The 24,128-nt window shown below is 42.6% G+C and overlaps 1 protein-coding gene across 1 annotated transcript in view; it reads right to left on the bottom strand.

The window, feature by feature from the left end:
• Nucleotides 1-24,128, bottom strand: part of LOC106498925 (vasoactive intestinal polypeptide receptor) — a 122,872-nt gene that overhangs the window by 45,954 nt on the left and 52,790 nt on the right. Inside the window, exon 3 of the mRNA XM_067292003.1 lies at nucleotides 13,510-13,617. Coding sequence (XP_067148104.1) covers nucleotides 13,510-13,617 — 108 coding nt within the window. The remainder of the gene's footprint in view (nucleotides 1-13,509; nucleotides 13,618-24,128) is intronic.

Here is a 24,128-nt window from a genome sequence, read left to right as displayed (position 1 = left end):
GGCCATCCAAGTCAACGTGAACTGCTGGGTTTTATATACAGCGCTTACTCACGCCTGTGTTCCTTGAAGCTCTGCTTCCAGCGTGCCACGATGATTAATGGTTGTATAGACGAAGCATGAGGAGAAATTGCACCTCCTCCGTGCACTTCTCCATCTTTCTGGTAACGTGCCTGCCATGGGCAGGACTTTGCCATCTGGCCCAGCAGCTGCTCATGTTTTAAACAAATGCTTCTTTAGAGTTCACAAAGCCTTAGCTAATTTGCTAATCTACACGATTTGATGGCATGCTTATTATGAAAATGGAATTGATGGTTGTAAGCAATTAGCTGAATGTTCCAGTCTTTCCTCCTGATTAGCTTCTGCGACTGTACAAAATCCGGCATACGGCTCATGCCTATCCTAAGCGGTGTGTCCTCGCTTCCAGGGTGATTCAGAAACTGGCTGCTCTGGGAAGCAAAGGCAGGGGGAAGGAAACCCCCTCTCCACAAAAATGATCTGGACTGGCCAAAAACTTTCCGTCAACAAGTTCTGAGACAATTTTTTGTTTAAAAAGAAGTGTTTCTTTCTAGTGTAAAAAGTCCAATCAAATAAAAAAGACCCAACCCCCCCAAACTCAAGAAGGGAATGTCCAAGTATTCCTGCTTTTACTCCAATTTTTGGATGTTCAAATTACCATAATTTTTGAATTCAGTTTCTTCTGTGGAAAAACCCATTCTCCTCCCCTCTTCCTCTCCCACACCCCTCTATCTTCTTTAGTTATATCTATAAATAGCTCTGTAAACTCTCCACCTCTGATGGTCACCAACATGCTGCCCCTCAGCCCAAAGTAGGGGACTACCTCTGCAGTGATATGGCAAAGAAGAAAAGCAGACAGAAGCTGTGTCAACTAAGCTTGCAGTACGTCACTTCATAAGCCATTATGTGATGGTTTTGCCTGCGCTGAGTTTCTTTTCAGACCTGAGATGGCTCCAAAATAATTAATCAGCTACGGTTTCCTTGCTAGAAGGTAAGTGAAGGATTTCCTCACTGTACTCAGCAAGTTTTGCGTAGAGACTGGGAATATTCTGCTCATAGAGAGAAGGTTGTGTGGGTTTTGGACTTTCTTCTGCCCCCTCTTCCCTGGAAGTGCTCCTTTAGCCCATTAAAAGCACTGACAGGCCAAACTGGAGTGAAGTATGATAGCACAGGAAAGCTACCAATCAAGTCAAGCATGAAAGACGACGTCTGGTGAATTCACTGCCACAGAGGTCACTGAATCACAGAAAATGTGGCTGCTTGAAATAACGAGTGACCTTTCTAGCCTGGAAGATCTATTGCAGAAGACAATCTTTGCACTTGCATGCACTTGCACCTCCTCAGGCCAGCAAACCTCTTCTGTTTCTCCTCACTGTCCGGTTCCTATGTTTTAAGTTCATCCTTTATGTGTTCAAACCATTACATTGCAATAAAGCAAATAATTGCATCAATGCCTCAGTAAAGGGGACCCATTCAAATACAGCATACAATAGCAGAAATCAGGACAGACCCAAGTCTCAGCTTTAAGCTCACTTACAAACTATCTGAAAGAGTTTGGGAAAAAAAAAAATCATTAATGGGTCCTTTTGGTCAGCGTAAACCTCTGATTCGACATAATACTTCAACAAATGCAAATTCTCTTTTCTTCACCTGTTTCTCTGTGACATATAGGGTCTCCAAACAGCATTTCTTGCCATGCTTCTGGACATTACCCCACTTCCACAGAGTAACACGCACGAATCTTGCCTGCTACAAACACATCCTAGTGGATGCAGACCTACCAGAGGTTTACTTACCCTCCTCAAATTCACCTTCATCACACATCTGCACTGCCATGGGACAGTGCATGACCCTGTCGGCTTTTGGGTAAGTCTGAGCAGAGCTAAATGTTGCAGCACAGTTGTGTCCAATGTGCCTACAGCTGGGCATACTCTAATAACTTACCGAGATGGTGCTGACAGAAGCTGTTTGCTGCAGACTCTTCCCCTCCCTCTAAGCCGGCTGGCTGTATGCACAAGTTGACTTGACTGCAGATGCACAGGCAAGTCCCTCTGCACTGTTGTGTTCACTGCTAAAATCCAAGCCTGGCTCCAGTGGTGCACAACACAAGTCCATCAGTTCTCCCCCTCCACATTGACCTGATTTCTTTATTCAGTGATCTCCCCATTCCTTAGCAGGCTTCCAGGCTTTCAGGGTGGGCTCAGACCTGTGGATTGCATTGGGGATTCCCACATTGCCGGCAGCAGATGCTTTGGAAGAAATGTAAAAAGCAGTAAGCCTGTCCACCTTGAGAAACTGTATCCTCCTAGTTCCCTCATATGGAGTTGCATATGGGCTAGTGTTTCATATACCTACCGCTGAATTTATCTTATTCCTATCCTCTGAATTTATCTTACATCTTTTTGATAATTCTGATATCTATTTATACTTTTGGCTTACATCAACACATTCCAGGTCCATCAGCCTTACCATTTCTTTATATATTGTGTGAAACCATATCTCCCTTTGCTTATTTTAGACCTGCTGGTGGACAACTGCAATACAGTGCCTCTTCTCTCCTACACCATGAGACCAGGCAAACAATCATTCCCCATTTATTTGTTCATGACTCTGACATACACTCTATTCACCTTCACCCTATTCACTTTACACCCTTAGTCCATATTTTTCTGAAGTGTGTTAATCTATCTGCTCTCCGTGTACAATGTCCATCCATACCTCTATTCATTCTCCTCACTCTTCCTCTCTCATCCTCTTCTCCTTTCTCCTGTTGAATTGTTACCGTGATGGTGGCCCTATTCGCCATCTGTTCCACCAGACCTGAATCCCTCCACTATCACTTGATGGATTTGCTCAGCTGCACCTTCCATCAGGTCTTCTCACCTCTCCTTCACTCCCTCTGTTTTCTGCACACAGGCTCAACTCCAAGGCTTCTTCCTTTGTCTCCAAGATCCTCATAGCCCTATATAAGGGGTCTAACTCAACTCTGCAGTGAATACTTTTCTTGATCACTGTTCCTCAGGGAAAATGAAGAGACATTCTTCCCAGGATCAGTTGATCAAGGTGGAATGATTTTCCTCACAAAGGAAGGACTATCACATCTTTACTACCTTCTTCTCCAAGGGCAAGGGGCACCTCTTTAACCTGCCTTTTCCAATAGAAACACACTAAACTGAGGAAAAAAAATCTTCCACGGGAGAACACTGCATATATAATTTATTAACTGGGACAGAGTTTTTGGAACAGAAACACAAAAACTGCAAAACTTATAATTCAATTTCTTGATGTATAAACTTGTTTGGGAGTGATGTGGAAGAGATATGAATTGAAATGACTTTGCGGATTAGGTTTTACCACCCAGTAAAGGGCCTAACAGAGGAACTAACTGATTTATTCAAGGCATAATGGAAGAGAAGTAAGGAGTCAGTGGAAGTGAGATTAAAAACAGAAAATTCTCTTTAGAAAAGATGTTTGATCTGAGTAAGAGTTAAATATTGTGCAGATGAACAGAACAAATATGAAGAGATAATTGTGTTTGAAGCAATTTGTTGCATATGCCTAACTCTCAAAAGGTTTTTCTCAATTTCTTTTTGTCTCTCAGCTGTTGCAAGTACCCACATCAGACTCAGAAATATGTCTGAAAGTTTGTCATAGTTGAGATCTTAGCTCTTTGAACTTACTGGGAGAAAACAACTTATTGGCTTTCATTGGGAGCCTGAATTCATACCAAGAGATCTGAGGTCAGTCATAGCTAAGGGACGTTCTCCTTAATTTCCCTCTTGCTTCTTTTGCCCTTTCCGGTAATAGCTTCTAAAAGAGAGGGGAAGGTCTGCTTTGAGTAGCAATCTTCTGCTTTTCTATCATCATATTCCATGGCCTGAAATTGATTTTTTTCAAACAGAAGCTATTAAAGCAATAGCAGCTCTTACCATTTACTTTTCTTGATATTCTGCTGAGCCCACTGGAACATCTCCAGTTTTCTCAACTCTACTGTTACTGGGAAACACCTGAGATTTCCAGACAGAGTTACAACTCATGCTTAATTGGATGTAGAAGCGGCTAGATCTGGGAGAAGCTTGTATGGTAAGTCATAACAAAGGTATTTTCAGAGCTTGTTTTATCTGCCTCAGTCACAGTGTCATAAAATCATTTTTTCAGTACACTTCCTGCCAACATGGTATATTGAACAGACCATCAAAATATGACATGGTGTCAGCATGTTCCACCACAGACTTCAGTTTCTTTGTTTGCTCTTTTCCACATCATTTTGGTCTTCAGTTATTACTGCCACATCTCCAGTGCCTGAAGCTTACTGCATCCTTGATTTCCTGAGACCCGCGGTTTTTCCTTCTCTTCCCCTCTCCTTCCTGCACATCACATTGCTAAGTGTGGAGATCTTGATTCTTAATAAATAGAATAGATAATTCCTCCCTTCATAACATTATATATTCTTTTTAATTAGGAATTTGAAAACTCTGCTTGTTTTCTCACAACAAAAGTACAGCTGTCAAGCTTTAGGACAAATTTTTCATTAAATCTTTAGACATTGCAATAATGTTCTAAGGAATTCTAAGGAATATTTACAAGAGTAAAACACACAGCTCTTGATAAATGGAGATGTAACAACTCCACAACCATCGACTGGCAACAGGTTTTCCACCTGAGTCCCTCCCAGTAGACACACAACAACATGTGCACTGGTATCACTGGATCTACGTGACCTGGGGGTGCCCTGCACAACACATGAGCATGGTGGGGAGGTTCAGCTGCTAAGAAATCCCCATGCCTTTGGAGTGTCTGTCCTTCAGAGGAGCAGGGCAAATGCCTTTTGACATTCAGTTACAAATGAATCTCAAACGTCTAAAGCAAAAACAAGCTTTAAATAAGCCCTACATCTGGAAAACCACCTGTCTTGCCAGTTGATTGCACTGCTTCATGTTGCTGGAGCTGGCTAACACGAAGGGTGCACTCTTAAAAGCGGATGTAAAATCAACACTGATCTATGGAAATGGAGTAATTTGGCCCTGATTTCTGCCTTGGGCCTTCCGTTGTTCATGACAAATGAGCAAAATGGATGTCAGACAGGGCTGGAGGCTGCCCTGATGGTCACGGGAAGCAGGAGCCATGGCCCACCTCTCCCCTTCCTGTGATATCAATGGTGCAAATAATTGGCACAATTCCACATAAATAAGAAACGTTTCTGGCAAATCTGCCCTTGCGATACCTGCCTTGTGATTTGGACTGAGGCTACTTTGCACCAGAACAGGTTGAGGGCTCTCAGTGAACCAACCTGCATAACAGGTATACTCAACTGCTTGTTTTGTTTTAAATGAGGATTATAGTAAACAAATAGTGGGTCTGATCATTTTTGGGTTCTCAATGAAAGTGGTAATGTCTTTGCTCATCGGACCTTCTCCTTCTCCTTCCCTCCCCCCCCCCCCCCATTTTGTTCAGTTTTCTTTCCAGTTTCAAAAGCAACACAGAAAAAAAAGGAGAAAAGAAATCCAGGAAAAGAATGCTGGCCCAAAAAAGAGAAATGAAGACATTTTCCAAGCAAATGAGAATCATTTTTTTGGGGGGGGGGATATGAACATCATTCTGCATTTTTGTTTGTTTCCATCTACTCATTATAGATCTTCTTTGCATGAACAAAACACAGGGGCTCATCTCACCTAACTTTTGCCATGGAAATGTAGGGAGTTTACAGTAATCTAATCTAAAGTAGACACTCAGGTTCCCTGTATAGTCCATACTATACCTTCACAGGGCATGTTATTTTATCTTAAAACATATCATGGAATGACTAATGCCCTGGAAATGCCTCCCTTTCGCCACTAGCTAGAGGGAGAGATTAGACAAGGTATTTAGATTGGATGCTTAACTATGAGGTGCCTACAGTGAGGTGGAAGGAGTCTCGCTTGTACATCTGATTAACTAAAAAGAAAGGCAGCAGAATAACTAAGCCCTGAGTCCATATCTATGTTCTACTTATGAATTTCCTTCTTCTAATGCAGGATGAGGCCATACTCTGTCCCAGGAATCACCCTAAGGCAGCGGGGACTCAGGAGTGTTTGGAGGCCTCCTTGCAGAGCACCTGAGGACCCCACAAGCCCAAATGTGCCAGGTGGGTCAGCGTATTACCAGTCCTTCTCCCACAGCCTTCCTAGATGGAAGGTGGGCAGGATGCAGATTTATAGTGAATCCAGGGATCAAGCTATCAAAGCTTTTGCTCTGAGATCAGTGTAGCAGCTTGCAGGTGACATCAAGGGAGCTGCCTGCGGCAGTCTGCTTAATCACTTGCTCAAAGACCTACAGGGGCTCATTCTCATGTTATTTCATGGAGACCTCTTCTCTTTGCTCTGTGCGTTTGTGTGCGTGTGCCAGAACTGGAAGAGGTGGGGAGTAGTGATTGCTGGGTTCTGCTTCATCCTGAACCATTAGGAACCAGGTGTTGCCAGCAAATAACATACATCCAGTGGATTTGACTCAATTGCCTCTGTTCTAACGAAGACAGATAATGCTACAAAGGATTAGTCAACATGTGCCAAAGAGAAGGTATGGAGAGAGGTTGTCATTTCCAAAACTCTCCACAGGTGAGTCATGAAAAAGAATGAGAAGACACAGTTAGGTCTTTGCTGTCTATCATACTACACTTGTGAAAAGGCCATCAGACAGAGGCCGGTAATAATATGAACCATGTCTTGAGTGTGTAAGCTCTTAAAACAGCTGGGATGGAACTAGGATCAAACGACAATTAGAATAACACTGGGCATACTATTAAGAAACAGAATGACAAAAGATAACAAAAAGCTCTTCATTTATATTTGTTGAGTTGAAATACAGCATAGAGAGAAAGACATATTTTAAATTCAAACCAAAAAGTTGTCTGGCAGAAGAGTATGAACTTGGAAATTTAAAATGACAGAAGACATGGAAAAATCAAAAACAAAATGAAGACTTAATCTTCATGATGCACCATGATTTAAAACATTCATAATAACATCCATGGTTTCTCAGGTAAATCTTGGGGCTGTGCTTATTCAGAAAAGGGCTTGTTTAAAGACATTAGGTCAGATTTTGAATGCTAATGATGGTATAAGAATAACTTGGGTTCCTCTAGGTTTAAAAGATTGTAAACCCAGAGAAGAATTTGTTCTTTATCTATAAGACAATATTTGCAAAAAGCTCCATTAACTTGCAATAATAATAAAAGCACAAGTAATTTAGATGCATCTGAAAATTTTATCCATGTGTTTGTGGATGAGCAGATTTGGTCCACTTGCAGCTAAAATCCCAAGTGGACTTTCCTCTATGAGCAGTGGGGAAAGAAAGGCATCTTCAGGGCTGATTCAAACCACAGAGAAACACCTCCAGGCTAGATGGGATATGCCTCTCCTGCTGTTGACTACAAGAGATAACCTACATGTCTGGCTAGACTAAATATTGAGCTTTCATATGGCTAAAGTTAGGTGAGATGATGCTTCTCCTAATTACCTGCACCATGTAGACAGAAAGGATCAGGGCTGAACTCAGTTAAAAAGCATCTTTATTAATATTTGCTCTTGTTTAAATTCAAGAATCTTTAAATCACTTGACCAGATTGAATCATCTTTCTCATGTAGCCTGGACATTTTGGATCCCTGTTTCCATGCAGAAAAATAAAAGCACACTTGTTTCATTAATCAATACTGCTAAATACCCTTGTCATTTTGAGATTTGCATGAAGGGGAAAAGATTACAAACCTAAACATTTACTGCTGCCATGCACAAATATGTATCTTAGAAGTGACATACAATACAACTGCCAGTTTGTACAGCTGGTGTTAGACAGCCACAGGAGTTGTTACATGACTCTCATTTCACCTTAATTCTTGCTTGGAGAATTGCACAAAACCTCTTGAATGAGCCATGGAAATCAGTCTAACAAACTGTAAGTGCATATAAAAGCTGTCAATGATAAGCACGGATAATTTTATGCTCATTCTAAGACTCCAGCAAGCCAGGAAAAGTATTGCTTCCATGGAGATCCAAAGTCAGATACAACCTGGAGAATTTGCTTCTCAGCAGGTAGGATTTGTGACTGTGAAACAGGACCAAGAGCAGCAGCTTGGAGCTAAAAAATGTCCTAAGCCTTCCGGAGAGCATTCTTAGCAATGAGAGTCAGAGGAGGGGACATGATTTTACCTGAGACAGGAACTCAAGATTCACCTGAGACCAACGCTCAAGTCCTGGCTTGCCTTCATGACTCATAATGCACAAATCATAACCTAATATTCAGCTGCAGATTTGAGTCCCTCATTCTGCTGGCAGTCACTGAGCTACACAGCCAGGTCTCTTTCCCTCTCTGTCTCTTTGGATCAGTGAACATGAAATGCAGTGGGTCCATCAGAAGAACATACAGAAGCAGTCCTGGAGATGTCCTGGATCCTTAATATCTTCTAATCACTTTAAAAGCTCATCAAATACCATCTCTAAACTCTGTCTTTAATTCTTCCACAAATCCTCATTGGAACCTTCTTCCAATTTCTAGTCTGACTGTATTCATAGCAGTTTACAGCCATCTGTTTTTGTTCCAGTGTTGGATTTTGGCTTGAAATGCTGTTTTCACTCCTTGAAATTCCACTCTTGAAATGGAAACTCACCCTTTCTGTTACTAAACTAAGCAAGTGCTGCTGAGCCACATTCTTCCAGTCTTTTCTAGCATGATGGACTTTATCAGAATACCCATCTTTTCCAACTTTAGTTCATTTTCGTCATTTGCATGTAACAGGGGAGACTAAAAGGCAGTGACAACATTTTTCTGAAATCTTTGTAGGAGCAGACAATTCATTTCCCATCATCTTCTATTCTGGAGGAAGAAGAGTAGCACTGGAGAGCTACCCTACCCCAGTGGTTCACAGTTTATCTCAGGAACCTTCTACATATTAAACACAGCCCAAGGATCTGCCTGGTACAAGGCACATGATTAAGGAATGATAATGTCCAGTACTCAAGAGGATAAGTGAGAACTTAATAGGTGCTTCAGCTGGACAATTAAACTTTTATTTTCACAATCTGTGATCAATGATATATCGGGCAAATTTCCAGATCAATTTCCTGACTACTTCTGTAACTTAACTATTTTGCTTTATTTTTGCATGGATGTCACAATAGTTTTCTGAGAACTTCTGCTGTCTTGTTGTGACCTTGGGTTAGAACTGCACCCTGATGGAGAAGGTCATGTCTAAACGCAACAGGAAGATGGCAAGGCATGAACCAGTGCTGGCTGGTAATACCAGCTAGAATCTCTGATAGAAAATGACTTCCCATCTGTATGAAAAGGCACTGATGACAACATCTGTTTCAGAGGGCACTGCCACAAACAATTAGGCTAAACCTGTTAAGTTGTGCAGTCTCCACTAGTTTGGCAAAAGCATAAATTCATGGTGTGGGATCCATCAGTGTCAGCAAATTCTATTTCCTAGAATCACTCGTGTCCAGTGTTTGGCAGTGGATTTCAAACACTGGGAAAGGGTTAGTATTGGATATGAAAATGATAAGGATGAATGAAGAAAAGGGATGAAGACATTTATTTATTGGAGAGGGAAATCAGGAATTCCTGGAGTAGGGGAGGGAAGATATGTTTGAAGTCACAAAGATATTCGAAACTGTGGTGATGTTGTTTCAAGACATTCAACCAATATTGAAGGATTTTGAGCTGACTATGTATAGACCTATCTCAAGAGGATGCACCTGCATCCAGGCTACTTAGCTCCACACACTGCATCTGCCATGCCAGTGTGACTCTGGAAACAGGCACCACTGGTCTGCAGAAATGCAGAAGTTGGACAGGTCTGTTACAGATGGCTTGAGAAAAAAAATACACTAAACGAGGAAACAGAAGTAAAACATATGCACGAGGAAGGAGAAAGGAGAGCAGAAGTGAATTTAAAACACCAGAGGAAACAAGGTAGGTAGCTACACAGCAGCAGTGAATTGTGCTGGGGTTTGACTATGAGGTGAGCACCTCCAACGTGGAGTTTGGCAATCCTGAAACCCAGAAAGCAATCTCCCTCTTTGAGTGGGATGGCATAGTTCAGCGAGCTCGGTTATTCCCACCCCCCCAACCCCTTAAGCAACTCATCTCATAGTTGAAGCTTAAAAAATGTCAGTGCTAATTTATACTGCTTAACTCTTGCAGTATGGACAATTTGTTTTTGGAGAAACTGCAGGAAACAAATCCCTATTACAAATGTCATCTTCACTATGTATTGAAAGAAAGCTGGAACACTCTGGTACAGAGATCACAAGTAATGCACTTTAATAAAGCAAGGTGCCAAAAATATTTTCATCCATCTCCTTCACATGGTACTGACGAATGTCAGGAAATAATGAAAATCTTCTGGATTTGTGAATGGCATAAAAATTTAATGTCAAATGACATCAGGACTATGCTAGGCATTTTAAGGTTTCCAAATACCAAGATACATTTTATCCTTTATTTACCATGAGATAGGATATTAGTCATCTGAAGAACGTATTCTCCATTAGGCAGGCAAATCACACTAACTCTTTGTTTCCCAATATTTCACCCTTTTCTTGCTATAAATATAAAAAAGATTTCCTCTTGCCCACAACTTTGGTATAAGCTTTCACGTTCTGGCAAAGGGATCAAAGAGGAGGATGTAAACATTTACCAGATAATTAATTTCCTTGAGGACTATTCAGTGATACTCATCACTACAGAGGAAAAACAAACTTGCATGATACTAATTTTGCAAGGAGTCTTGTAAAACAAGGGGCAAGATTACATTCACTTTACGTATGACCATGGCTGCATTTTCACATTTGTAAATGATCATACAAAGTGCACAGCTCAGAGAAATTCAAAGATGTTGTTTTCGCCTTGGAAATGGCATCAGTTTGTCTGTTTACAGAAGGAGATGCTAACATATACGTTTGGCAAAGGTGGGATTCATCCATGTTGTAAGACATCTACATCTGTCACAGCCACTCCACAATCATTCTGTTGTCAATGGAGAGAAACAGGCGGTTTTAAGATGCTATTCAACTCATCCTGAAGTAGACGTCTAAAAGTCAGCTGAACTGAACCTTTAAAGAGTCTATTTCTCACCACTGACAGTAAAACAATCTCAGAGGCAGATTTCCATACGGTAGACTCTAAAATTAGCTGATATTAATGCCATTCCAGGGTAGCATTCGGTTTCCCAAATATAGGTATTTAGTGCCAACTGAGACATTCTCACGGATTTCTTAGACGTCCCAGGGTATCTCTAATAGCTCTATATGTTATGTTGAGGAAACTGTATTGAGCCCTCAGCATCTACAGTGTAGATGCCCATCTGTGAGCTTAGTGCTTCCACTACACTCAACAGACACCTGATCAATACAGCAAATTATGTCAACAGAGCTGTTTAGGTCTCTAAATACAGACATCCCTTGGCTGCACTGACTAAATTACTGTTGACTTTAATGGGAACCTAGGCACCCAGCTTGTACGTGTACAACTGCATTAGAAACAGCAGAAGTTAAGAGCACTGAATTCCCTTCCTCCCACAGAGCAAGTCACTCTGCTTCCTCATACTCAGTGGGAAGAAGGCATTTTCAAGGTGCCATTCAACAGATCTCTTTAGATGGTTACTTTAAGATGAGATGAATCATATTCTAGCCATCACTGACCAAATGGACCAGCTCTTCAATGGCAGGAAACCCTTGATGACCATCAGATGCAGACAACTACATTTAACCAGACGAAATTCGTCCCAAGAAACGGGAGGTTCACATGAGAACCCCCTGCAGAAGGCTGCTGACATTGTCAGCTGCAAGACCAGATGACATTTACTGAGCTCACTGCTCCCAGAACAGCACAAATGCCAGCAGCCAAGCTACAACACGGATATGCAGAGAAGGGTCATGGGCTGGTTTGTATTTGAGGCTGTTTCCTGGCCTGGCACTTTCAGGTAAGCGCACAGGGAGCCCAAGTGGTGCCCTGACTGCTCTTAATGGAGTCTAGACTTCTCTCAGAATAGGAACCACCCATTGGCCTAAACATAGGTCTTTTGAGATGCCCTTAGGTTTTTGAGATCTCTAACGACACATGAGCCATAGGGGATCTACACCCTTCTGCAAGGGCCACCCGAGATGTCCTAGGGCATCTCAGAGGGCAACACAGGCCCCTGAGTGGGCAAACGCATTGAGTCTCATAAGCCTATCTTAGTGCATGGTTAAAGGCATCCTGCTTTCATTTGCTTAAGTTTAACACAGCTCCAGTGACATATATATACATACATATATCATATATGTTCCTCATTGCTCTGCTCTGGTGGGATGAAACACTGGAAAACTTTCTTAGTTGGAAACTTTATTGGTACTTCTGAGATAGTTTCTTTCTATCCGTTTATCTGACTCTGATGGGTCTCTAAGATGCAGTGAGTGAATGCTGGGCTCAGGAGACAGGAGGACACAGAGCATCAACTGAAAGCAATTCCTCCACATAGCTGGAGAAGAGCTCAGTGGTCTTCTTGTGCCAGCTGGGACGTTACAACAGCTTCTGCCTGCTTTTCCTGGGTGCTGATTCAGCAGCGATGAAATACTGGGGAGTTTTGGAAACAGGGAGATTACAGGATTAGGACGGGACTCCAGAGATTTTTCGTCTTCCCTTTTGGCTCTGCTAAGACTTTATGTGTGGCCTTGGGCAAGTCATCTAATCAGTGTGTGCTCATTAAGCAGTGCTTGGTCTGTTAAACAGGGACAATACTGTATCCTTACTGACCCTCATAACCTGTCTTGTGTGTTTGGAGTGCAAGCCTGTAAAAGCGGACACTTATTAGCTTGCTGCATAACCTCCACAGCAAAAGAGCCTTTTTCTCCGTGGAGGCCTGCAGGGCTACTATAATAAAAATACTAAATAATGACTGTAAACCAGCAGGAGACAAAGAGCCCTGTTGCTGTTTGCCCTCGAGACCCGAGTTTTAAATTAAAGCTTCCGAGATGTGCCGACCAGCACATTAACCTGCTTTCTCCATTAGCCTTCCCTGCCCATTATTTGTTAGGATAATTTCTTGGCTAGTGGCCAAATATGTTATTTCGACAGAAAAATATTTTATTACATTCGGTTTCAGCTTATTTTATGTCAGAGACAATTAACACAGTGCTAAACTGTCCATCTTGTACAACAAACATACTATTGCATACATTGATTAAATTTTCGCTGCACACCACCAATAAGATTGAATTTCACCAGGAGCCATTTTTGCATTCCTATGATCTCGAGTAGTATGTTGTGCTGTAACAAGGATTGGGAGGATGCCCCAATGGTTTGGGTATTCATCTACGGCTTGGAGACCTCCTTACTTTGTGCAAATCCTGAGTCCCTCTGAGCCTGTTCTCCCTCTATCTGTACTGAGAAGTTTTTGTTATGATATGATGCAACACACTACAGGCAGTGAAGCCATAAAACCATTTCATTGAGATGAATTGTCTGGTTTTGCTTACCGAGGAAATTGGTGAGGAATCTGAAGTACTTTGGACACGGCCTCACCACAACTTCTCCCACCTCTGCTTTGGGCCAGCATGTAATGTTGTCCCATTGCCTTCTGCAACCTGGAAAAAGAGAAAAGCTGGTGGTAGAACAAGCACGAGTGACTGCTGGGTACACAGTGTATGAGGCCAGAGCAGAAGAACCATGGCATAGCAGATCAGTGGTGCAAAGGCATGTGGAACCTACCACCAAGATGCAGGACCTTGTAGGAAGGAGGACTCCACTACCTTGGTAGCTCAACTACCTTGGTGGAGCTGGTGGGGTGTGAATCACGGTCACCTGCTGAACAAAGGGTTATATTCTTTTTCATTAATTTACCAGCAGTTCCTAAATGCCTGAAATGGAAGATGTTTTAAAAAATCTTCTCAAATCAAATAGGGCTTTAGGAACTTATGTTTTTTGCCCCAAATGAGGAGTACAAGCTGGAAAGAAGAGCATAAGGCCTGGAGTACGCAGGAGTATTTTCTTTAAACATGTAGCTTTCAACAACCCCAGTCCCTGAAATTCAGCACTGGAGGTGTCTGTAGTTTTCAGAAATTCACACACAGAGAACAGCACATCTGTGCAGCACTGGACAAATCAGGGTTAACAATGAACAGTGCCTTTCTTAGACGAAAAAAAGCAGAAACGCTTAAATAAATGTCTCTCTTCCCTGCCCTTACCTCTCCATGTCACATTAAAACACCTGATCTGAAAATGCACAGATGTGCAAAACATGCTCCCACTCCTCTGCTTTCCCCAAACTTCTGTTGCTAGCATTGCTTCCCTGTGAAATTAGATGGTTGTGCAGGCAATGTGCTCAGCAGGAAGAGGACACTGATAACATCCAAGGGATCAGGAGCCAAATCCTGATACAAATCTCAAGAATTTGCTTTTGCTTTAAAAAGGGAGAAGGCCCAAGAGGCTCCAGGAGGCTGAGGAGGGACAGTGCCGTCCCCATGAGTTGCTCTCTACAGAAGGGAGTGTACTACGGTGGCATAAGGTTGTGGTATAAGCCCTACCCAAGCTAGGAAAGAAGCAATAACCAATGGAGCAAACTTCAGACTGAAACCATAGGATTTTATCAAAATTAAACATTTCCAAATAATCTTTCGAATTGAATAGCAACTTTCTGTGAGAAAAAAGGCCAGGTGCATCCTTTCTCTAGAGTTATAATATGGTGTTCTGATTTGCCATTCCATTTTGAACATTTCCAGTTCTTCATAAGGCATTAATGATTTAACATACATGCTACACTGTTGAATATTGTAACATTAGCACTGAAGCCAAAAGGAGTTGGTTGACCTGAATTTAAACATTTCAGGCTTGTTTTTGCCTCAGCACGCTTCAGATTTTAGGATTTTTTCTACGATTTTGAAACCATTTTTTTCCCCCTTGAAATTTCCAACAGACGTGCACTTCAATTTTGGCCTGAATTAGATAGATGGGTTGTCATCAGACCTCCCTAAGAGTCACTTCTTCATAGCACCTTTGCTCTGCAGTTCTTTGTCATGCCCCATTACACTGAAACACTTCCCCAACTGTGAGTAAAGTGTTGTTGTTAAGGTCAACAGCCTCGCGAGAGAAGCCAGAATATGAAGAAGAAAGCTTTGAGATAATACATTTCACTTGTGAGCAAAGGGAACTATGAAAACCACTGTCAAGCTGCATTTCTTTGATAATTGTATCCTGCTCTGAAGTACCTCTTTTAAATCGTCTTTTACCTCTCATGCTAAGAAAAAGCTTGGCGTCATCATCAGTTGTTTCAGACGGAGGCAGCTTGCTATCTCAGATCAATGAAGGGAGCACGCAAATGCTTTGAAGCTGAAAAAGAAACCTCAGCTCTCTTTCAGTTATCGCACAAGTTTTTCCTTCATTCTTTCATGAGTAAATAGAACTTTTCAAATAAAGTCCTGAGGTGAGTTTACTGGAGCCTGAAAAGGGAATAGTTGACAATACCTTCTCGGTGCAAGCTCTACTGCATCACTCATTAAAATTCAATTTTCAGATTTCTAATATCAGTTACAAAGCTCAGTTCCCACAGAATCATATTTATCTGCTACCAAACAGCCAGTAGCTCCAAAAGTATTATGATATTAGGTATTCTGCTCATGGAAAATAGATGATTTCATGACAGAGTCTTTCAAATTCTACAATCTTTACCTCCATCAGCCCTGATAATTATAATGCACCCATTACCCCAGGACAGACTGTAATGCAAAATAAAATACAAGATGATAGTATGAGATGGCTTGTTAAATATTCTGAATTACGCACTTTGAGAATATTTGTGATTCCTGCCTTTTTCTATGAAAGTATTTTTCACCGCCACTGGCAATGCATGTTAGAAGCTCAGTCTTGCTCAGCATTGTAGCAAAAGCGCTCTTCGATTTAAATAAGATGAAGACGTATGACACTGGATTTACAAGATACACAGAGTGGATCTTTAAAAATTATTGCATCTGCAAAGACCTCTTATGTCTGCCTATTAAGTCTTCTAATACCATTCTTCCTTGCTGGACTCCCACGTTGCTGACATTATTTGTGTAGTTGTCAGGGAGGGTCCAGGTTTTATGGGTGGGATTCATATACCTCAATTTATGTATCTACAAGTTAGATGTGTCAGTAAACCTGGAGAAGTCAATGGGAACAGGAGCTCTGGCTGGCATGTCACATCACCCCAGGATGGTTATCTAAAGTAGAGCAAATGAGTAATTCTCCGGAGGTATCCTCTTATCTCCAATGATCAGAAGGTGGCCTGCCATGACTAGCTCATAGATATTTACCTTTGAGGTATCTGAAACTAAGTGAGATACAATTAACTCATACTAACTCTAAATCAGTAAAAAACTTAACGTCTAATGCTTACATTATAATAACTTGTATGGAATGCAAGTTTCTTGTTTGAAATGCAAGACAGAAAAAAAGCACTCCCTTTTGAAATGGATTAGACAATACGAAGATCTGGCACCTGTAAGATGCTTTGAATCTGCAGTCCAATGCTTAGTGCTTATGCTGCAGTCAGCCTATACGATGTCAGATGTAAGTTTGTGCCTGTTGTCCAAACCAGGATGCAGACAGCCTTTATCAAACGGTCTCCAGAAAATTGTATTCTTTCTCCAGAAAGAAGACAAAAAGAAGTCTATCAGCAGACTGATGGACTTTTCCCTGGCAAACTGCTGCGAGCAGGGGGCAAGGCAAGGGCAGGCAATATGGAGTCATGTCACTACAACAGACCAATATCTGGAAAAAAAAACATCTGAGAAAGAGCTGCTATGTGTCTCATAAAAGGGGAATCTCTGTCTTCCCTTTGGCATCACTTGGCCTTCACAGATCCAAGAATGAGTTTGTTTTGCCTGACCAAACCAAATCTAGTGATTATTAAGGGCTTCTCCAAAAATTAACTATAAATGATGTCTTCTCCCTTGCACTGAATGCCTGCAGGAAAGATGCAAAGGACTTCATCAATCCTCATCCAAGGCAGCAGGTGGGAACAAATCATGCATTCACCTTTCACTTATATTGCGATCCTAGCAAACAGTACGGCAAACCCTTTAATGCCATTTCAATCAAAAGAACTGCTCTGTTCCTTTGCTTTTTGCCAAAAACCAAAGAACACACACTGCTGTTCCACCAAGGGCTGTCTTTTGCCTTGCAAAGGATCAGAAGTGAGTCTGGAGGAGCAGTGGGTAAAAGCAAGCATCTGACTTTTTCAAAGACGGGAGCATTTAGCACATCCCTGGGTAATCAGGTGTACTCTTTAAACTCATGCCATTATGTGTATATATATATATGTGTGTGTGTGTGTGTATGTGTGTATGTATGTATGTATAAAGACTCTTTTGCTTTTCAACTGTTTTAACTGTGACTTCCAGACACTCTGCTTTGTCATGCTCTTGCCTGGCAGATTGTGAAGTGCTCTCTGGAGCCAAATATCTTCTTCTGGAGACCACAGGGAGAAATGCTTTACCACTCTAACGAAGCTGCCTTTTAGCCTTCCTTCAGATAAGCAGATCAAACCGCTCATCCTCTTGCTGTAAACAACGCAATCAGCGTAATTAACAGCAGCCATCTCTCTCCCTCTTGAAGAGGGCTCCCCAAGTCTTGCTTGAGGAGAACCATCAGTGAAGGGGTCGAAGGCTGTTGGCTGCACGCCAGACCCAGATCTTCACCTTCAATGCTCAACCTCCCTCTTTGCAAGCCAGGTGCCCGGGTTGCCCCAGCTGTAGGTGGCCAGGCTTTGGGGAGCCCTCCTCTAAGAGGCTCACATTGCAGCATGGATGGAGGCTTCCCCCCACAGCTCTTCTCCTTGCCCATTTGCCAGCGGTCACCACCCCAGGGCGACAGGACATGCCTGTCCCCAGCTGCCACCGCTCACTGGCCAACATCTGCGATGTCTGAAGGCGCTGACACCATCTCTACCAGACTCAGCTGTGGTGGTTTAAATAACCCCCCCCCCCCGGCTACAGGAGATGGTAGCCTTTTCTGCCATCATTGCCAAATGTGAATAAAAGCTCAGGCTCTCACTTTCTCTCCCCTTAAAAGGTTAATAAACGGAAAACAGGTCAATCTGTACGAGGCACAGGTATACGGTGGGTTGCAGAACTGGCAGATTAGAGTGCAAAGAACATTTCTTGCAGTTATATCTACACTCGCAGCAAATATACAGTCAATTCTTATCCGGGAAGCAGCAGAGAACAACTTTCCCTCATGAATAAACATGAATCTACAGAGCTCTGGCATGGCTCTGAGATGTGACTGGGTTTGGCTGAGGAAAGAAATGAAAGAAATGAAACTGAAAACAGTAGGCTGGTGCTGCGGTAAGGTCTTAATCCAGGTGAACTCCCAATTCAGAAAAAAATCCTTTCGGCACTTTTCTCATTCACATCAAATGCTCCCTAACGGGCTGGAGTCACTCCAGGTCTCTTTTGGAAGACATTAGCTCAGAGGAGTCTTGCTCTTTCAATACATGTTCAGATGCGGAGATGCTCATTAGATGCCCAGGGTATCTCAGGATCGCCGTACGCCTCTCACTAGCCACGGGCTGACAACAGCAAGGCAAAGTGCATCTTCATCAAGCCAAGCTGAGCTATCCCTAGTACCTTCCCAGGCAATAACCTGGTGTGCTTCCAATGGAAACTCATTTTCACTCCGGTTTGATATCAGCAGACAGTTTCCAACCTCTCTGGAGTTAGGGCTGTAAACAGCTATTAGGTGACATTTATTCCCCCACTGACAGCTTGTGCGGAAGTTATATCTAGATGTCCTTCCCTGCTTTGCCCAGTTTGCTTTCTTTACAAATGATTATCATTGCATTTGATATTCTTTGATCCAGCCTAGCACTAAGTTTTCACCTGACTGAAGAAAACAGACCGAAAAAGATGGGCTCTGCAACAATTTGCCGAGTATCAGTCACAGAGAGACACGTTGAATTCAGTCACATCAGAAGGTAGGAAAACCGATCCTCAGTCTGGGCTTATTACTAAGCAGGGCAAAACCTGAAGGCGAAACACACTTCCATTTCCTCTTAACAGTTCAGTGCTATATCCTTCTTTTTTTTTTATAAACACCAAAGTGCTTCTATTTACGACGTCTCAGTTTAACTTCCTTCCCTTCCTTTCTTTGTTCTCCTTGCTGCAGCCAAGTTGAGGTAACCCCCTCCGGCCCGTACCACGCCAGCTGAGCCAGGCCAGCGGCGAGGGCTCTTGGGGCTGGTGCGGCTTGCTGCGCCAACGCCATCCCCACCTTTGCACGCAGGGCAACGCAGAAAGAGGGGGAGCCTGGCCAGGGGTGAGGCGCACCACCACGAGCTCAGCTGAAGGAACATACCCTGCATGTTAGCATCTCCATTTCGCTTGCCTCAAGCACAGAGCAAGAGAGCAGCACAGATCTGCTGTTCCTACCTCCAGAAAAGCCCATGGTGAGCTGGGGATTTAGCGAAGTATATAAATGGGCTTAAGGGCACAGAAATACTGCCCCGGCACAGCCTCCCAGCCTAACCAATGAGCAGAGGCTGAGATTGCCTGAATCAATGATAGCTTTCTATTTAAATCTTTAAAAATGTATGTAATAATAAAAAAATCCCAAATAGATTCTTCTTCTTCTATATATATTTTTTAAATAAATGCAATTAAATTTTGTTTTTGAACCCATGGAAATTTTTAAAATGTATAACCTCCTGGAGCAGGGAGTTGCACAGTTTAACTATGCACTGAGTGAAGAAGCACATGCTTTTCTGCATTTGCTTTGAACCTGCTCAGTGCTGGTTTCATTAGGAATTGCCTGGTTCCTTTACGAATACAGAAATATTTATAACCTATTCACAATCTCTCTTTCCCTGGGGAGAAAAACCATAAAATCCTCTTTTATATCCCTCCTCAAGCATCTCTTTTTCCAAGCTGAGGTGTCCTGGCTTATTTAATTGCTTCTTGTAGGGAAACTATTCCCTATCATTTCTCCTTTGTACCTTTTCTATTTCTCCTTCTACTCCCTCCTTCCCTGCCCTGGACTTGCAGAATGGATTTTACCTTATTTTTATGCGACAGATTACTTTTGACCAGGGCTAGCTGGGCACCAAGATTTCACTATATAACTCTCCCACTCTTCATCCCCCACTTAAATTCAAATCTTTCCCTTCCGTATTCCCTCCTGGGACTTCCTCCCCCATCCCCATTCCCCCCCACATGCATCCTGGGGCATCGCTCCTCCCCAGCTCCTCCTCGCTGTGTTTTTATTTTTATCAGCTCCGAGGCTCTGTTCTGAAGCAAACGTTCCCTCTTTCAACTCTGCATGGCATTGCATTTGCTTCGGATGCTTTTTGCCTGTCATGCTGCCTGCTATCGCTCCAGCACTATAGGCAAGGGCAGGATGTGACAGAGAAACCACTTTGCTAAAGGAAAACCACAGTCCTGCCAGAGATGCGAAACCCTCACACTGTAGCATTTCCTTCCCACTGCCGATTTGCACTTCGTGGCACACAGACGCTCCTTAATTCTCCCCCCGGTGAAGAATCTGCAGTCCAAATTCAGCACAAAATGGACCTGGGCAATGAGAGCAAGCAAAAAGGATTCCCAGACTGAGCACAAGTGGAAAGAGTTTATCTTGGTCTTTGCCTCAGTATCTGAAGTGAGAGAGAGAAACATTGATTTTACAAGCTGCAAAATATTAAAACTACCGTTATTCGCTGTAACAAATGGCTTGCATTTCTGCAGTGACTTCTAGTAGAAGCTGTCCAGGCACTCAACAGGAAATGTCGAGATGTCTTCTTAAACATTTGCAGAAATTTGTGTCAAAGACATATAAAGGAAACCTCAGTCCAAGCCCCCAGACTGAGTCACTCTAAGCAGCATGAAAGAAATCACCAGAGAATATTTCTGGAGGATTATTTTTAAGCATGAAAATCCTATGAGCTTTTCCATCATCAAAGTCTAGTAGAAAACGTGAAAAAAAGAGTTTCTAATCTTTCAGCCTTTCTGTAACCAACAAACCAAATCATTCTTTTCACAAATGAACTTCGTGAGCTGAGCACTTCTGTCTAATTCCAGAATGTCTGAACTGAAACAAAAGATGCCAAGATTTAAGACAAAGATTTATAAACAGAGTTGCTCAAACTTATCTCCTCACCAGCATTTAGTCAACAGGCAGTTCTGTAGCGCCCTGACATGTAGCATGCTGAAAAGGTTATTCTAGGGCTTCCTCATTCCTTGTTGAAATCCTCCTGCTCTTGTAGAAGTTATGGAGAACCAGCTTTAGCTCCTTTAAATTTAGGTACCTAACCTCCCTGTACGGCTTTTCCCATGTTGGCACCCCCAATGGCAATTCACAGTGAAGACGATTAAGCTCATCCTCAAGAAATGTTTCTTCGACTCTAGGGGAGGCAACAGTGACTACGCTGATGGTGCAGGGACTAACTCAGGCTGTAGCTCCTCTGCACCTCTCCACCTCACCTACCAGACATAGATCGAGGTGCTGTGAGAAGTGTGTTAATGATTTTGTGGGGCTTCCCAACAAAGGAAGGATGGGACATGAGTGCAGCAGCTCTCGCTGATGGCCCAAGTGCTGTGAAAATCAGGAGACTTTTCCTCAGCTTTCCAACATTTGGCCCGACCAGTGTGAATTCCTTGACTTGCCTAAATGTGCGTGGCAGATGACTGAATGGCAGCACCAAGACCAGTGCTCAGGAGACCTGGCTTCCCTAATGAAATGCAAACCTTCCTACTGACCTACTCAGCTAGACCTGCTCCTTGAAGGCAAACAGGAGAGTGACAGTCTTCCCTTGGCAATGTGCCGAGGGTGTATCAGTCTGCAATCAGCTTCGGAGAGCTCTCTCCTAAAGCAATTAACAGCATGATGAAGAGGAGTATTTATTTTTAAGTGACTTACCTTGTTGTTATTCCACAGGCTCACCCTGTACCCTCAAGATCAAAGGACTTGCTTTGGCAAGGGAAGAGATTCTCAGCCAAAGCTGTGATCTCTGCTTTGTTGCTCTTCTTCAAGGCAAATATTGGGCTCAGATAAAATACCCCACTAGAAACACACTGTAGCTACAGACTGCCTGTCCCAGCTACTAGAAAGATACAGCTGATGCTGGCTATGATTCTGCTGTCCTCTTCCACAGCTGGAGAGGGCTTCATCCATGTGAAGCCTTTACAATCTGGCTCTCATATTAAATGTCCTGGAATAGTTGCTCATTTTACCCATAAAATTGAGGGGCAGTTGCAGAGGAAGGAAAGGTTGTGTGGAAGACCTACACCTTGGCTCTGCAGGGAGGGGTGAAAGGAACAGAAAGGCATTTCCACCTAGGGTTTGATTTTAAATTAAGGCATATTTTATGGTTAGAAGAAAAGGAAAAAAAGAAAAGCTAAATCCGCGAGGCACCTACAGTTTACATGTTTTCTGTAAGAGAAGCCCTGTATAGACCTGGTAGATGTAAAGCATGGTACCTCTGACCTCAACTTCTACAGTTCTCTATAATTTCATTTTCCTATGTTAAAAGTTCCATATATCAAGAAATAAAGGCACCTAGGTTACAGAACATCCAGTGCACAGTAAAATCAGTGGAAAAAGTCACCAATGGCTTTGGCAGGTTTTGGATCACAGCCATATATTATAACGGGAGCTCAACATAATTTATGGCATATGCAACATTTTCCAATAAACTTATCCAAAGTAAAAAGGGTGAATATCATCATGAAAGTTCCCTGATACAGTCAGCAGGAAAAGAAAAGAAAAAAAAAAAGTTCAGGAAGGAGACTTCTGGAGAAATCTGATGGGACAGGAGGGGGACAAATACAAATGATTGTCAGAAACAAACTCAAAGCTCTGCATAAACAGATTTCATCTGAGCAGTTATTCAAAGCTTTGCAAATGCTTTGTTTTCCTTTGGTCTGTAGCAATGGCATTTTCTCCTGCTTATTTTTATAACCTTTGCATAACTGACTCTGTGCATTTATATATTATCCCATGCTAAAATAAAAAGTAACCAAAAAGCCTGAAGGCATTTCCAAATGTTAGATATTCTCCAAACTAAAATGCCTTTTTCAGTACAAGATTTATGTCCATTAAATGGCTGTTAATCCCCCAAAGCTACAAGACAGCTGTTCCTAAGTCAAATAAACACTGCTGTTTATTAGAAAGGTTGCAGCCAGGACATTTCAGCAACAGGCAAAACAAAAGGCAAAGCCTCCACCCCTGCAGTGTATTAAGGCAGAAAACAGATGTTGTAATGCCTTATCTCATGAGCGTGTCCATAGAAAGGTGAGGTCAAGGCAAAAATCAGCTCTTAGCTGTACAAGGCAGAGTGATTATGTGTTGCGTAGATCCGCATTTGAATTTCATCTCTATAACGGGAGTCCTGCTGGATATGACAGGTGTCTGGACTTCAGATAATAGAGCAGGCTTGGACTGCGACAAGGGGCTCCCGAGGGCTTGATTTAGGTACCCAGAAGTAGACATTTAACATCACTTGTGATATCCCAGGATATATGAAACATTCTTAGAGGGGCTGGTGGATATGCCACGAGACACTTCTGAAATGACGAATGGACACTGGCTATCCAAGAGCATCTCGAATGGCATTGCACATCTATGTGTGGACAGCTGAATCAAACCCTCTTATAGTGGGAGTCCAGACACCTACCTCAAACAGACAGCTGAATTTAGATGATTTAATCCATGGGCTGAAGCCATCCCTTTCTGCTCATACACTGCTCTAGAGCTTCCTCGCCCTCTGCTCTCAGAGACACACCATGCATGTCCATGGCAGTTGGCTAGGTTAACATTTTTGATGTGTTGCTAATGGGTCAGGATCACCCTCTGTCCAAGGATCTGTCTTTCCTGACTGTATATTTGACTGCTCTGAACCAAGGGGACAGAGTCTGCCTGCAGGCAACATTCCTCTGCAGGCCTTCTCAGGCTGGGGCCAGGCACTGCCTTCTGGCTGCACCAGTGCCATCTGATGCTACAACACTGAGTCTCCCTTGGACATCTGCCAAGACGTTTATCCCTCCTGGAAGCTACCACCCTTCAAATCTGCCAGTGCAGTGGCTCGTCTGAATGCCCCCTCCAATACTTCATTGAGATTAAAACAGCAGGT

This window comes from Apteryx mantelli, chromosome 2, assembly GCF_036417845.1.
Source record: "Apteryx mantelli isolate bAptMan1 chromosome 2, bAptMan1.hap1, whole genome shotgun sequence".
Taxonomy (NCBI): Eukaryota; Metazoa; Chordata; class Aves; order Apterygiformes; family Apterygidae; genus Apteryx; species Apteryx mantelli.
Note: the sequence above shows the minus strand (reverse complement) of the source record. Positions and strands in the feature narration are given on the sequence as shown.